Consider the following 15,141-nt stretch of genomic DNA (forward strand, 5'->3'; position numbering starts at 1 on the left):
TAATTACGAAAGCCACTGATCAATAATTTCAAAATATTCCTGTTTAGTTAATATGAAAATTGGAGAACTTTTTGGGTGATTAACATAAATCAGGTTTGATGCAATAAGGTGCGAAAGAGGAAAGAAAAAATCCCATAATTTTGAAAATAGCAGAGGTTGGTTTGACGATGACGAATAGCCAAAAACTGTCACGGACTATGTTTATCAATTCCAGGTCCTTGAGCGATTTGCTTTAACCATGCATGCACCCGCCTGTTACCCGTGATAGGCCAGTGATTAGTACGCTTGCCCGGTCCATGACCCCTTTTAAACATTTTTTAATTAACGATATTTCTATCAAGGAGAAAAAATCCAGATCTGACCTCCTATACTTTGGAAGTACCAGTCTTTCAGTTAAAAACTGTTCGAGAGATGGAAGCTAAAACTTCGAATAACCCGAAAGGGTAATTAATCAATTGGTTGGATAGATTTTTGTAATTTACTATTTTTGGCGAGGAAACACCTAGCCCAATTCACCCTCGGGTGTATAATCAATTTAAAGCGATGCTGAGATTCTTGGTGGTGAACCACTAACCCCAGTTGCACCCTTAAATATGGATGGCCACAAACTCGCCAAATATAAAGTGATGATTGTACAGGGTGTTTCTGAAAGATATATCAGAAATTAAGGGGGAATGTTCTTTGGGCGATTTCGAGTCGAAAATGTAAACAAGGGACACCGTTTTCAATTTATATTTGGAGTGTTTTACTTATTAGTAATTACCCCTTGATTAAATTAGCATTATCTATCAAATTAAATTTAAGGGGTCATCCGAAAAAATACTCCAATATTAACTTGGAAAAATGTACACCTCAGACAAAAATGTCATAGAAACTTTTCGAGTTGAAATTGTCCAAAGAACACTGCGGACGGACCTTTCTTAAACACCAGGTATTCGGATAGGCCGTTAACGTAATACAACTTAAACTATAACAATTTCCGTTGAGCCATGTTTTCAATTTTCGCGCAATTTTACAGTTGTGTACAGAAGAATGTCACGTGTTTTATGAATGCATTAAAATATTAGTTAAGGATTTGTTTTAATTTTGAATGTGTCGTAAGAAAAAAATTCTAAATTAATTATCTTGAAACCTGGTTTAATTAAGCCTTGATTGCTGTACCCCAAGTACGTGGCATCCTTGAAAAGTTAGCAAACCGCTGTGTTTTAGGTAGACTCAAAATTCTGACACTTGAATCAGAAATAGGATAAGCCGATGGAGACATTAAATGCGTTATCCGGACTTTATGTTTTGATCACTTTTCTTTCTGACATTTTAAAAGATATTGGCCTATTCAAACTACAAACCTTACAGCTGTTCTTTAGAATGGAGCGAACCAGTGTCATAGTTTCCACTAAAGAGGCTTTCTACCGTTCCCCCAGTGTTGCCAGGCCGTTGGTGTGTCAAGAGGTTGCAAAAAGAAAGGATAGCAGTTCAGTTTAACTCACAGAGGACCTAGCAACTCTGTACTCAAATTTAAGCTGTGAGAGGGGGAAGAAATTTTCTGTAGCCACTTTAGCGAAAACTGTAAGTTCAAAGGTCACAAGCTACGGAAGTGTTTTATATCTGGTCGCGATTTCCAAGATGGTGGCAGATTAGGAAAATCTTTCTTAGCACATGATAACTTCAATCAAAATCTTAAGAGAAACCATAAGTTTATAAGGTATGTTCCATAAGTATGTCACTGCCCATACTTCGTAATGTTAGAGGCTTAATGAGAGCTAGTTCAAGAACGACGTGAGAATTGACTACACTCGGTTTTGCAGTCCATCCTCCTCTTTAGTCTGTACTAAGCCTTTGACAAGGCCTCACTACGCGTCGCTTTACAAGAATCTATGACGTTTCACCTACGTCACTTCATGACAAGCTCTCATTAACGAGTGACACACTTATGGAACATATCTTATAAACTTATGGAGAAACTTATCTTCGAAAATTCTGTTTCCTATAGGTAATTCAGTTTGGGCAGGTCTAGCTTAACTTATGTAGATTTAAATTACAAATCCAGAGGCATGCAAGCAGCTTTTCTTTTCGCTTGCATCTATCTCGGAGAGTGTAATTTGTCTCTGCCCTGGCGTAGTATTATTCACAATGGGGGTTATAAGTCTGCGAACTCATCCAGATAGATGTCTTGTTGGCTAAGCTACGGGGTGCCCCATTAACTTACCTCCTAGAGAAAGGGCTAAAGGCTTCTTTTAAAAGTTACACGACTATCTTTTAATATGAATAAGAAGAGAACATACACTAACAAATCTTAACCTTATTTTGCCATGGTAGCTTGGAAAGCGCCGTTATAAAATACCATTGCGGAAATTCGACTTCGGCCAACTCAGTGTCAACTTGGTCTAGACATTCAGTAGAAAAATCCAATCCACTCTGTCCCATCAAGGATTATTTAAAATCACATTTTGTATAATCATTGGTTCCAAATACTGCAGGTCACGGATTCAGAAATTAGTCTTTTGATTACCTTACTAATTCTGTTCCAACTATTTCAAACTTATTAATATACATTACCAGCAAAACATAGAAATCATACATATACTAAATGCCTGTAGTGTCCCGAAGATATACTTTGGATCCCCAATAAGGGTCCTTTGCAAGGATGAGATTAGGAAGGTTTCATGACGTGTTCAAGCTGGGAAGGAATGAGGTTTACTTGGGAGGTGGTGTCATGGTGCGCACAGGACAGTTTGGTACCTATCGCTGACATGTGTCGTATTCCCTCAAACTTTGTCGTACAGAAGCTTGGCTAACATTACTGCACAACACTACCGACTGCTTGACTCACTTATCATATATCCGTCAGAGAAAGATTCCACGTATCACAATTAAGTTTTCCTGCTGACACTATACTATCTCTTATGTAATTTGACAATGCGTTTTAACACGCCATAACTTCTCTTACTTCATCGTACGCGCTAGTCCAAAATTATAATTGGTAAACCAAATACTTAATTGGAAAATACATCAATTTTTTGTGAATCGGCTTTATATTTTCATTTACAAAATTGGCTCAACATTTTAAAAGTTTTTTTTCTTGGAAGTGTTTGCTACAATATATTGAAAGCTTCCGAATTAAGATAAATTATAAATACTTTGGGCGGATGACTAAATTAAAAAATAAAAAGCAAATTTAGAACATGACTTATACGCTAGCTATATATACATTTTCCTGTTTTTTTTTTAATTTTTTAAGTAAATACGTTTTTTTTCTAAATGAACTTGTATTATGATGGGTCTGTTAATGGCGAGTGGTGGCCGAAGACGTAACTCAACTTCATCCAATTTTGAGAAGTAAAATGAACGCGAGGGCGGCGCGTTTGAACTGAAAATTATCGGCAGCCATTTTAATTTGAAAGGTAAAAAAAGAAAGCAAGAACAAGAAACAGTAGGAAGGCCGAAAATTTCAAACTATTTTTCACGAAACCAACAAATGTCAACTTTTTTCTTCATTTTCAAAATGTCGATGGGATGGTTAGAGAGGTTTACCACTTTCCGAACTGAGAAAGATATATTTAAAGGAACCCTATCACTTGGAATTATTAAGAAGTACCTGCACTATCGTTTTGCGCGAGTTACGATGTTGATGAACAGCAATACACCTAAAAATAAATTCATTCAAAATTTACAACGGCCATACGAGTTTCTAAACCGGGCTTTCACGAATGAGGGGTGATCTTATTGGTTCGCTTAGAAATGCGCAGAGGCAGAATTTTGGTGTCAGAATGTTTTTAGCCAATGAAAAAATATCACCTTTGAGTTTGTATTTCTGTTCACTAGATGGCGCTTGCTTCATTTTCAATTTGCCCCTTAACGGGCGTATATATATATGGCCAGCTTGTTTATTTTATTTTTAGGTCTATTGAACATTCGAAGAAAATAATTATTTTGAGTAATTAGGCTTAGCAATTAGATATATCAACTTATAGTGAGAACTACTGAACAATCACAGATTGGCTTGGCCAAAAGAAATTACTACTAGCGCCTCTATTGTCGAGCTGAGAGAGAGCTATTTAACATTTATGAATGGCGGATGTAATTGGGGGAAAAAATTAACTAGGCGCTCTCAATGTCATACACCTTCTCAGAACAAATTAAAGCACTCGTAATTGTACGCGATTGGTCAGTTGAAATTCTGTTAAAAACATTCTACGCATGAGCATAACGCCGGAAATACATATACACGAAGAACCTATTATGTTTAAAATCTCGAGTTTTCCCAAACTTATATACTTTTCAATACTGTGTAAAAAAATATAAATTATTATAATAAGAAAGAACCATCTTAGTCTGTCTATCTGTTAGTAACGCTCTGATAGAGCTTGCGCTAAATCAAGTATGGAATTGAAATATGATAAGAAAGAATAATGTTTGAGTAAGACACCTGGGGAAAATTGAACCAAAGTCCATGCGCCTATGAAAAGTTCATTTGCATGAAATTATGGCATGATCATTCAAAATATCAAATTAATTTATTTCAGATGATAGTATCCCTTGAAATGATATTGGCTAAAGTATTCAGGCATCTTCGGGGAAATCCGTAAGATAAAAACTAGGCTTAAAATTGAATAAATTGCATAATTTAGGCGTGCCGATGAACGTTCAAGTTGAGCATTGGAAGCAATTTTTTAACGTCGTAGAGTCCGAACTCGCCCAGACTTATTTTGAATGGGGATGATACTAAAACCAGTTGGTATTTTAAATACGTCAATATATCATGGTGATAAAGTTAAATAAGTTAAATGTTGTTAATCTAGAATTCTTTTTAAAGCTTGCGGAGTCAAAATAAAATTTTCCCCAAACTAATTCAAAATAAGTGTTTTTAAGGATTAACCTTACATCGCTTGTATCATCACTTAAAGGGGATCAAATTCTGGAAACTTCTAGCAAATTCAAAACAGAGTAAATAACAAATATTTATCACTATTTCTAAGAAATTGCACTTAAAGGATGAGTGAAATATACGAATGTTGACCTGCAACCTTAGTTTTATGCAATATTCTGTGGGAAAATTATGGTTTTCACGATATAAAGTATATAATTTTCTTGGATAGGCAAAATGAAGTAGTTTCTAAAGCATCTTCTGCTATACTTCCCAAACTAAAACGTTCGTATTTTTGTCAACGATATTTAAAACCATCCAAGTTTAGGTACAATTAATTATTTAATCCTAAATTTTCGAAATATTTTAGGGTTTTAATAAGTATGATCTGGAAAAAGTAGATGCAAACAAAGTAATCTTACTTCGGTGTTCAGTTTTTCCTATTTCCCCATTATAGTTCGAGCTGTTTAAAGAAACTAAACTAGGTATAAAGCACTCAGAAATCAACGTGGTTTAATAGACTATACACGTGAATTAATAAATTGCCATTAATTACCGAAAAGACGTTAATTATATTTTTTCCCACAACTTAATTTCACATCTCTACTTATTGTAATACCATAAGTTCATAAGATATGCTCCATAAGTTTGTCACTGGTTACTGAGAGCTTGTCATGAAGTGACGTAGGTCATAGATAATTGTTGAATGGTAATACTTATTTTGAATATATTTTAAAACCAATTCTCCCTCCCTTTAATACAAATCTATATCCGCCAACCAATTTTAAAGAAATAAAAAGTTTTAAAAATGCCCTAAAGAAATAGATTCGCAACATCTTATAATGTCAAGAAATAAGAAATTTGAAAAAAAAACGATAATAGACCAAACTCGTTCCTTAAAGAAAAATTTAAAGACGAGTATATACTTATTAGCAGTGTTATTGGCATAAGATGATGTGGCGAAACGTGTCATTTTCCAGCAGTCAAGGTATTATACCATACTTGATCGTGCCAATATTCACTCTACCCCTCTTCTCCCCCTACTTGCATCCACTGTTACGTTTTAAAAGTTTAAATAAACTTCGTGTGTCTGGAATCAAGATAAAGCTATAGTAGTGTCTAGTTATCGCGTTCGGCCATCGCTATTATCTGTCTTCAATTATCGCCATATTTACAAAACTTCTTCCTTCAGCTCAGTCCGAGTCAAAACTTCAGAAGTTCAATCATCATTGGTTTAATTTTACTCTTCACAAAGAAAACGGGACTTTCTTAGAGATTGCTTTAAAATTAAAACAGATAGAGGAAGTTAAGAGGATTATATAGATGGAATGTTTCAACACCGTTTTAAAGGCCGACTTCCAGCGAAAACGGTTCTATCGAACTGAACACCCGAGCATCGAGACTAACAATGGTCTGAGTGACCGTGCCGATTTTCGAATCCCCGCTGGGACAAACGTTGGAAGGGTTCCAGCTAACTGAAAGCCGTACTTCATGTTCTAGAGAACTGAAGATGAACAATAGAAATCTTTTAAATATTTTTGCTCCCAAATTTTTGCTTTCCTCTGAAGGAAATTCTCTATCGTGTATCTTTCAGTTAGCTAGAACCCTTCTAACTATTATCCCAGCGGGCATTCGAAAATCTGCGCGGTCTCTCCATGTTAGTGTCGATGCTCGGTTTTCAGTTCGCTAGAACCCTTTTCACTGGAAGTCGGCCTTTAAACGATTTTTGGAAATTTTAAATGTTTTTCAATCACGAGGTAAGAGCGTTTCAAAATGCGATATCTATTTCGCGTTTCCCATTCTCAGCTCAAAAACTTTCCAAAGAGCGTTTTGAAAGCACAGATCAATGGCTAACAGGAGCGTGTTAAAAGTTTGGAGCAGAAACGGTTAATGTCTTTAAATATCGTAGACTTAAATACGTATGTTTGAAAGTTAAAGAAGCAGACGACGCTTATGATGAATGGAGTTCTAAGGAACTAGAGATCAGATGTTGATACACCTAGTCAATTACTTTACCAAAAATAAATAAAAATAATGATATTTATATTTACTTTTAACTATACTGCTTTGTGCATTTATGTGCAATAAGATTTTCTACCAAAAATTTCCAAAACAAACTTAATTTTGTTGTTGTAAATTTTTGAATAATATTTTTCACTACCTTGAAACAAAAATAGTACCGGATTAACATTTTGCAGAATTTTACGCGCATGTGCACAAAGAAAAGGATGTTTTGTAGCCGCGACTTTATTCTCCAAGCTTGCGTGATACCATAAATTTATAAAATATGTTCCATAAGTATGACACTAAACCTACACTCCGTTATGCTAGAGACTAACCGAGAGCTAGTTCGAGAACGACGCTAGATTTGCCTTCACTCGGCTTTGCAGCCCATCTTCTAGCCTTTGACAGCACCTCACTAGGCGTCGTTTCACCACGTCACTTCATGACAAGCTCTCAGTAACCAGTGACAAACTTATTGTACATATCTTATGAACTTGACGTTGGAAAATATGGAGCAACGGACGACAACTCTTGACTTGTTTAGAATCATTTCCTCGTGTCCATAAGAAAAATATAATAACATTCGTCTTTATATATAAAAAAGTGGAAGATATCTTTTTATGAATAATCAAAACTGGCTACAATGAACCCATTTTTATTCTTATACAAGCGGCATCAAGAAGTGATATCTACTTTGTTAGGGATAAGGTATAAATTCGCAACATTTCCAGCTTTATCTCCATTCCAAACGTAGGTCCGGACTCCGGAGTTAATCCCCGCCTCTAAATTACAACCAGCATCTCAGTTCTTGAAAAAAAATCACGTCAGCGCGACGCGAATGACGAAAATTACTTGTATTTTAGACTGAGGAGAGGCAAAATAGCCCGGCCTCCTTTTACGTCTCCCTTGTATTTTGAAAGGGGGACTGGGACTATGGCAAGCGAATACTTAGGCATCTTATTCCTTCTCCCTAATGAACTAGATATCACTTCTTGGCGGCATCAAACGCGGGCAGGTGAGCATCAGTTCTAGCAAACGTCGTAAAGTTTATCCTTCGTGTGGCCCGGGGCGATTTCGGCTGCGGCTCATGGTGCGGGACCAAACGTGGTGGGCTCTCGCAAGCCCCTCATTTTCGGTTCATAGCTTGCCTCTAATCATATAGCAAAGGAGACCATCTAACATTTTTTGATAGTCGCCGTCGAATATAAAAATTTCTATATAAGAAGACCGACCGGGCGTTGTTTCTTTCACATTTCTTTTTCTTTTCTTTTTTACTCTGCGCAAAACCCGAAATTCCGCCCCTTGGTCCCTCCTTGATAGCACCTGCCTGGGGTCATACTCGATCTACTTTCGTGGTCCCATCGCCTCCCCAAATGATGTCAAAGTTGAAGAACGAAATAGGCCCGACCGGTCAAATACTATACATTATTCATATCTTAAATGAAGCAAAGAAATCAACTTGAATTTATAATTAGCAGAGATCCATTTCAGGAAGTAAATTGGTTTTTCTCTTGGTATTGTAGAAATTATATACAAGGCGTTTCTGATAAGATTGCCATAAATTAAGGGGATGTTCTTTAGGAGATTTTGAGTCGAAAATGTAATTTCTATCTCCATTTTGCCACAAGGGTCACGGTTTTCAAGTTAAGATTGGAGTATTTTAGGGATGACCTCTTACATTTAATTAAGAAACTGGAAGACAATGATTTCTAATTTAATTAAGGGGATGACGGGTCATCCCTAAAAAACTCAAATCATAACTTGAAAACAATGACCGGGACGACAAAATGTCATAGAAATTACATTTGATTTTCGTCCTAAGAACATTCTCCTTAATTCAGAAACACCCTGTAAAGTGGGCTCATCGTTGTTAGACTTTTTTGTAAAGAGAACATCAAACAAATATTAGATGGGATTATCTCGTAATGCCTTACCCTTGCCAGTGTTCAAATGATTACGCAAAATCCTTAATTGGTGATTTGGGTTACAGGGAATTTTAGAGTGTTTACCCTCTTGAAATAAAGCGCTTGACATCCAAGAAAAATTGTCTATTTAGTGATGAAATCGGTCTACTTATCATCAAACTTATATGAATCTAAAAATTATAATTTTTTTTTAATTAAAAATGTAGATTCAAATGATAATCAAAATTAAATATTCAGAGAGGGCTTACTTGATAAAAATAAAATTGGATTGGTCCAGTTTCAAAATGATGCCTTTTCAACTTCCATTTTCGCGAATAAGGTGTGTAGCGGAGCATTTTTAATGTAAATGTAATAGAAAACGAATTGCATGCTCATCTGATTTCGAAAATGCGGATCGCGTCAGATCAAAACTGCCTAAAAGACGCCTCTGCGACTTGGCCTCACCTAATTGTATCCCACTGTGTTTTAAAGGACAAATAAATTAAAGTTATTATTAAATTTAATTTAAACATGTAGAAAGTACCCTTTGTTTTCTACTTCAGGCAACGAATTTCTCATAATAGTGTAGATTATAATTGGAGTGAAAATAGTCTAAATGCCTAGCGATGCTAAAATGTTATAGTTTAGAGTATCGGGCGTGTAAGTTCAACCTTCCCGATTTTTTATCGCTTGACCTGTCTTTCAGAGTTCAAGAATGCATATAGCGTAAGTTCGCTCATAAAGAAGGTAAAAGAAGATACAATCAGAAGCGTATAATACTTCTCTTCGAGAGAAGTGTACCAACACAAAGCGGGGTAATTGTAACATGATTTTCCCAACATTCCTTAACATTTATTATAGCAAGGCTACTAAACCGAATCACATACGCGATAAATAATTCCCCCTCATCATTAATTTATTAGCGCTAAACTATTTGCCAGGGAGCATGCGCTTGTGCATTTTTGTCCCACATCAAGACAATCAAGGTTTGTGGGGTTGATTGCTGAGGGCTTAGTACTAAAAAGTTACAGAATTCAGCCTAGCACGGTTCGATGACCATCTGAAGTATGATGAGCAGGAGAGCAAACGAAAAGGGTAAGCCTGGCAAGAATCTTGTTACATTAAAAGTATTAAGAGGATACAGAGTGTCATCCTTCTTCTGTTATCCCCTTCGGATACAATTTATTCTTGGAAGCAATTTATAGTCCAAGATGAGTTTTTATCGTCGAAAACACTTGGCCATAGCATCGTTATCTCGCTGCTTGGCACGCGTACGTACGTTTCTCGTTGAGTGGGCGCGAGCTCGCTATTTCATCAGAAAATACTTTGGATTACAATCGCTTCCTTTAAAGATATTTTCACAAATTCCTCTTGAAAAAAGAAAAAAAAATGTGTTTTATAGATGATCTTCGTGATCTTTTACGAGTTTCAAGACACTCGCTTTCTCGCGTATGGGCGCGTGGAATTTTATCTCAGGGCAAAATCGCGCGCATAAGGTGTTCTTATTACTACTAAGAGAATACTCAATTTCTCCAAGAAAATAGAAATTACAGTTAAAGGACCTTATTCCCGATGCAGGTGGCAAGGCTTAACTAGCGTGCTTCTTTATCACAAATATTTCAGTCAAAATAGTTTGGAATAGGGTACTGCTGTATATACGCGATTAGCAAGAAGTTTAACAGTAGAGTAGGCCTTAAATACAAACGTTTCGAAGGACTAATCACAGTCAGGTTTCCTATCTATCAAAGATTGCGTGTAATATCTCTTTTTGCCCACGAAAATAATGCTTTACAGTTCTTATCTTTTTCACTTGTTTACAATTCCAATTTCAAATTTTGAAAACATTAGCGGTGATGTTACAATCTATTTCTGGTCCTAAAAAATCCCAAGTAACGTTTAGCCCAATAATGAATGTTCACATCAATGCATTTTTATTAAGCCGTTTAACATAACACTTGACAAATACGATTGTGACGCCTTGATATTTTTCTAATGATATACTACAATTTCGTTTGCAACATTACACTTAGTATTAGTATATATTATCACAACATCACACTTATTAATAGTATCATAAGTTCATAAGATATGTTCTATAAGTGTGTCAATGGTTACTGAGAGCTTTTCACGAAGTGACGTAGGTAAAACGTCATGGATCCTGGTGAGGCACAATCAAAGGATTAGTACAGACTAAATAGGAGATGAATGGCAAAATAGAGTGTAGTAAATTCTCGCTTGTCGTTCTCGAACTAGCTCGAGTTGTAAGTCTCTAGTATTACGATGTATAGGTAGTGTCATAATTATATTAGTATTACACTTAATTATTATAAGTATTAATTATATTTAATAAATTTGAAGTATCAATAATATCTTTATATATTTGTTATTTATAAAAGATATAGTTGATATTACAATGTAAACAATTAAGGGTATCAATAAATGCAATTATTATACTGTACACGAAAGTTTTTAATAATTTATTTGATTTACGCGAAACTTATACAGGGAGCTCTTCTGCAAGGTGCGTATTTTTGACAAAGGACAAAATATCATTTATGACTGTTTGTTTCGCAAAATGACGATCGTTACTTAATTTAAAGTTAGCCCACATTTACCGAATGAAACTTCAAACTTAGTAAACACATTAACCTTTTGACCAAGTGCATACTGTATAAAATGCTGCTGCGGTTGAACACACAATGTAAAATCCCGTAGGGATTAAAGTAGTCTTTATCAACTTCAAGCGCACTTGAATCCACTCCGTTATAGATTACTATGAGCTTAATCGTTTTGACATTTCGAGCGCGGTCTCACTCACTTGACAATAACTTGTATTGTCACCAAAATTCAAGTCTAAATTAGAATTTGTTTCTGGACTTTAAAAATATCATAAGTAATGTTTATCCCAATAACTAATGTTCACATCAATGCATTTTAGTAGCCGTTTAACATAAAAAACCAAACTATAGTTGATAAATTCGATTTGGACGCGTTGATAATTTTTTCTAATTATAGAATTATTTTTGCAACATTACACTTATTGTTAGTATTTATTAATTACAACATCAACATTTAATATATTTGAAGAGAAAGAACGTCGCCTTTATAGTTGATATTACTGTGTAAACAAAGGTGACAATCAGTGTAAATATTATATTGACGGTGTACTACATCATGACAGCGACGTTGTTCAAATCTGCTGTTTTTGAACTAGCGATCGATGTTTTAAAAATGGCGTTTGCAACAGTTTTTAGCTTGAGTTAACCTACCTATGAAGTACAACAAGATCATCATACGATAACCTAACCTTACCTGACCTAGTACTATTTGGGTTGAAATAACAATACCTAACCTAACCCTGCAACTGGGGTTCAAATCATCAAACTTAACCTCATCTGAGAATTCTTTGATACAAGTAACCTAGTTTAACCAGACCTAATTTGTTCAAATAACCAAAACCACACCATCATAAATGACTGTCGTTTTTCACTTCTCATAGTTGCACTGCTTTTTTGGGAACTGCTGTAACGGTACGCCGCGTTAACGAGAACTGCTGGGTAAACTGCGTTTTCGGAAAATTGCTATTTGGGGAATCGCTCATAAGCGAACTGCTCATATAAGGGCTTCCCATATCTATAAAGTGCCGTACATACCTTGATCAATTTGTGAGTGGGTAATGTGGTTTTTCTCGAAAAGTAAATGAACTCTAATTGAAGTTAGTTCTCAACTTCTCACAAATCAGGATACCTCGAACGGAAATACGCCATAGATCTGAATTTGTATTTTTCTTTGTTGGAATCTTCAATCGGCTTGTTATGGTACTTGGGCGAGGGATGTACGAGACGTTCGATCAATAAACAGGCGATGCTCAAAATGCACAGGATAATTAGAATTTCAAAAGCCAGAGCCAAACTCTTCAGATCAGAGGACAAATTCTTCATGTTTTGGTCTTTTTTGGTGTCATACTCGAACTCGATGCAGTACTTAGACTTGAACTTAATGAATTCAGTACGCCGATCGTGACCAGTTTCCAAATAAGTTTGCAGCCTTTCAATAGATCATAAAAGAGCTAATGAGTTCATTACTTTTTAATATTAGGATGGCTGTTAAAATATGCATTACGAAATCAGAGTACCTTTGAGCGAATATTTCTCTGCCTTCAAAGGAGGCATTATTTGGAAAAACATAAGAAAAGTGTTTCACATTGAAGGCGTCACCAAATTTTACTCCGTGAAGGTAATAAAAGTAACCACAGTGAAGCCATGTTGTGTCAAACCACGCTACGTAAGCGGTATTTTCGTTCTCTTTAAACACTTTCCGAGGGTCCAACCCTGATTTTTTCAGTTTGTTAAACCCACCCCTTGCTTGGAAATCATCGAAAAATGTCTTGTAGTGTTCCTGAAAATTCATAATTTTTATCAACACACGCAATTAGACTTTTAGTGAAGGAGAAGTGGTACAATTTAATTTTAATAAGATTAAAGTCTCTAATAGAAATCTAGGGTGGGAAAACATTATAAAGGTATAACGACTCACTTTCATGTAGCGGTTAATGTCACCGTCATTAAGGACGATGACATTCATGTTGGACTCCTTCATCAACTCGTCCAAGGTGTGGATGTTTGGGGATGTTTGGTAAGCGTGGTACGATGACATATTGGCTTTGATTATTGACATGATAAACATGATTGCTATGCCCAGAAAACTCAGTGTGAAATCACCTTCGTTTTAAGAAGAGCATTTTGGAGTTTATACTTGAGCGTTTTACTTTAGTCAACATTGTATCAGCAGTTCCCAAGAAAGCAACCGCAATTCCAGAAATACACAGGGCCGGATTAAGCAATTTTACACGCGGGGGCCGAGATAAAGTGAGCCCCCTTAAGTCGGAAAGAAAAGAAACAGCAAATGTTGCTAAGGGGGGAATAGTTTGCGCCCGGGGGCCAGTGCCCCTCTCCCCCCCTTTAATCCGGCCCTGGAAAAACACGAGCATTATTTTAAAAATAGCGGCTGCTATTAAAGGGGCAGACCAAAACCCCTTTTTACCCACCCTCTATGCTAAGCTCTATGAGGAAGATAGTTGTTTGTTCCACGGTGCGAACAGCCCCTTTAAGTACAGGTTATGTTACCCTAACCTAACCTGACATAATACAATTGGGGCTCAAAAAACCAAACCTAACCTGACATAATACAATTGGGGCTCAAAGAACCAAACCTAACCTGACATAATACAATTGGGGCTAAAATAACCAAACCTAACCTGACATAATACAATTGGGGCTCAAATAACCAAACCTAACCTGACATAAAACAACTGGGTTTCAAACAATAAAACTTAACCTTGCATAATACAATTGCATTTCAAATAACCCAACCTACACCATCATAATCTACTATCGATTTTTACATCCCGGTTGTACTGCTCTTTAGGGAACTACTGTAACGGATAAATTGCCATTTTTTTTTGGAAAACCGCTATTTAGGGAACCGCTTATATGAAGGCTTCAAGGTCAGGAAATAGTTCTTGCCTATTTTCGTTGTTCCCAATCGTGACAATTTGCAATTGACAAGTAGAGCGCATGCGAAAAAAATTAACAAAACCTAAAAAATTAATTTCCATTTTAAATTTGAGGAATATTGTCATTATTGCAATTTCATACTCCATAAGTGGACATTTTAAAAATTTTGATGACGTTAACGTCTTCATGTCGAACGTATTTGACCAAAAACGAGTAATAAGTGAAATACATGGGCGATCCCAGTTGATACCGATCTTTATATTCATTGTTACGAATATTATTCCAATAATCAACCAAGTTGTATCTCAAATCGGCATTCTAAGATTAGAAAATTCCATAACTTAAAACTCTCTGGGAAAACGCGAGCAAGATTATAACCAATGTTTGCAGTCCATGTTTCGTAAAATATTCCATAGTTTTTGGGGTTTTTTTGGGCGGTGGGGGGAGGGTTTATTGCTTAACCGAAAATTAATAAAAATTTACTTACTAGATTTCTAGCGTCAGGAATCAACTCAAGCTTATTTCTAAAATGAAATTTCTATAGATTAAAATCGGATATCTTACTTAATTAGTATTAGTATTTACGTTTTGAAACTGGTTAAAAATTCCGTTACAACAGCAACGTGTTTTGAAATAGATTTAAAATTTAATTCGCCCGTATTGGCTACGATGTATTTCTGAAATCATTGCAATTTTTAAATTTGATAAAAAATGGCAATTTAAGCTATTTCTTTCAATTCTAGAGGGTCGATAGGCCCTTCTAGATAAGAACCCACATGCTCCCGTAATGTTAACAGTTTTTAGGCTTAGCGTTCCATAGAAAAAGCATGGGGCGTTTGGTGGTCAAGTACAT

The 15,141-nt window shown here is 35.8% G+C and overlaps 2 protein-coding genes across 2 annotated transcripts in view; both read right to left on the reverse strand.

Annotated features, from left to right (window-relative positions):
- Nucleotides 1–15,141, reverse strand: part of LOC149710176 (uncharacterized) — a 177,256-nt gene that overhangs the window by 139,295 nt on the left and 22,820 nt on the right. The gene's annotated exons all lie outside the window — the stretch shown is intronic.
- Nucleotides 12,359–13,449, reverse strand: LOC149710179 (uncharacterized). The gene is made up of 3 exons (XM_089860766.1): nucleotides 13,309–13,449; nucleotides 12,908–13,170; nucleotides 12,359–12,819 (listed from the first exon to the last, which is right to left on the reverse strand). The coding sequence occupies exons 1-3, from the start codon at nucleotides 13,447–13,449 to the stop codon at nucleotides 12,504–12,506; spliced, it is 720 nt and encodes a 239-aa protein (XP_089716892.1). The 3' UTR covers nucleotides 12,359–12,503.

Source organism: Phalangium opilio, unplaced genomic scaffold, assembly GCF_054372755.1.
Source record: "Phalangium opilio isolate 3A_F unplaced genomic scaffold, DU_Popi_V2 ptg000011l_1, whole genome shotgun sequence".
NCBI lineage: Eukaryota > Metazoa > Arthropoda > Arachnida > Opiliones > Phalangiidae > Phalangium > Phalangium opilio.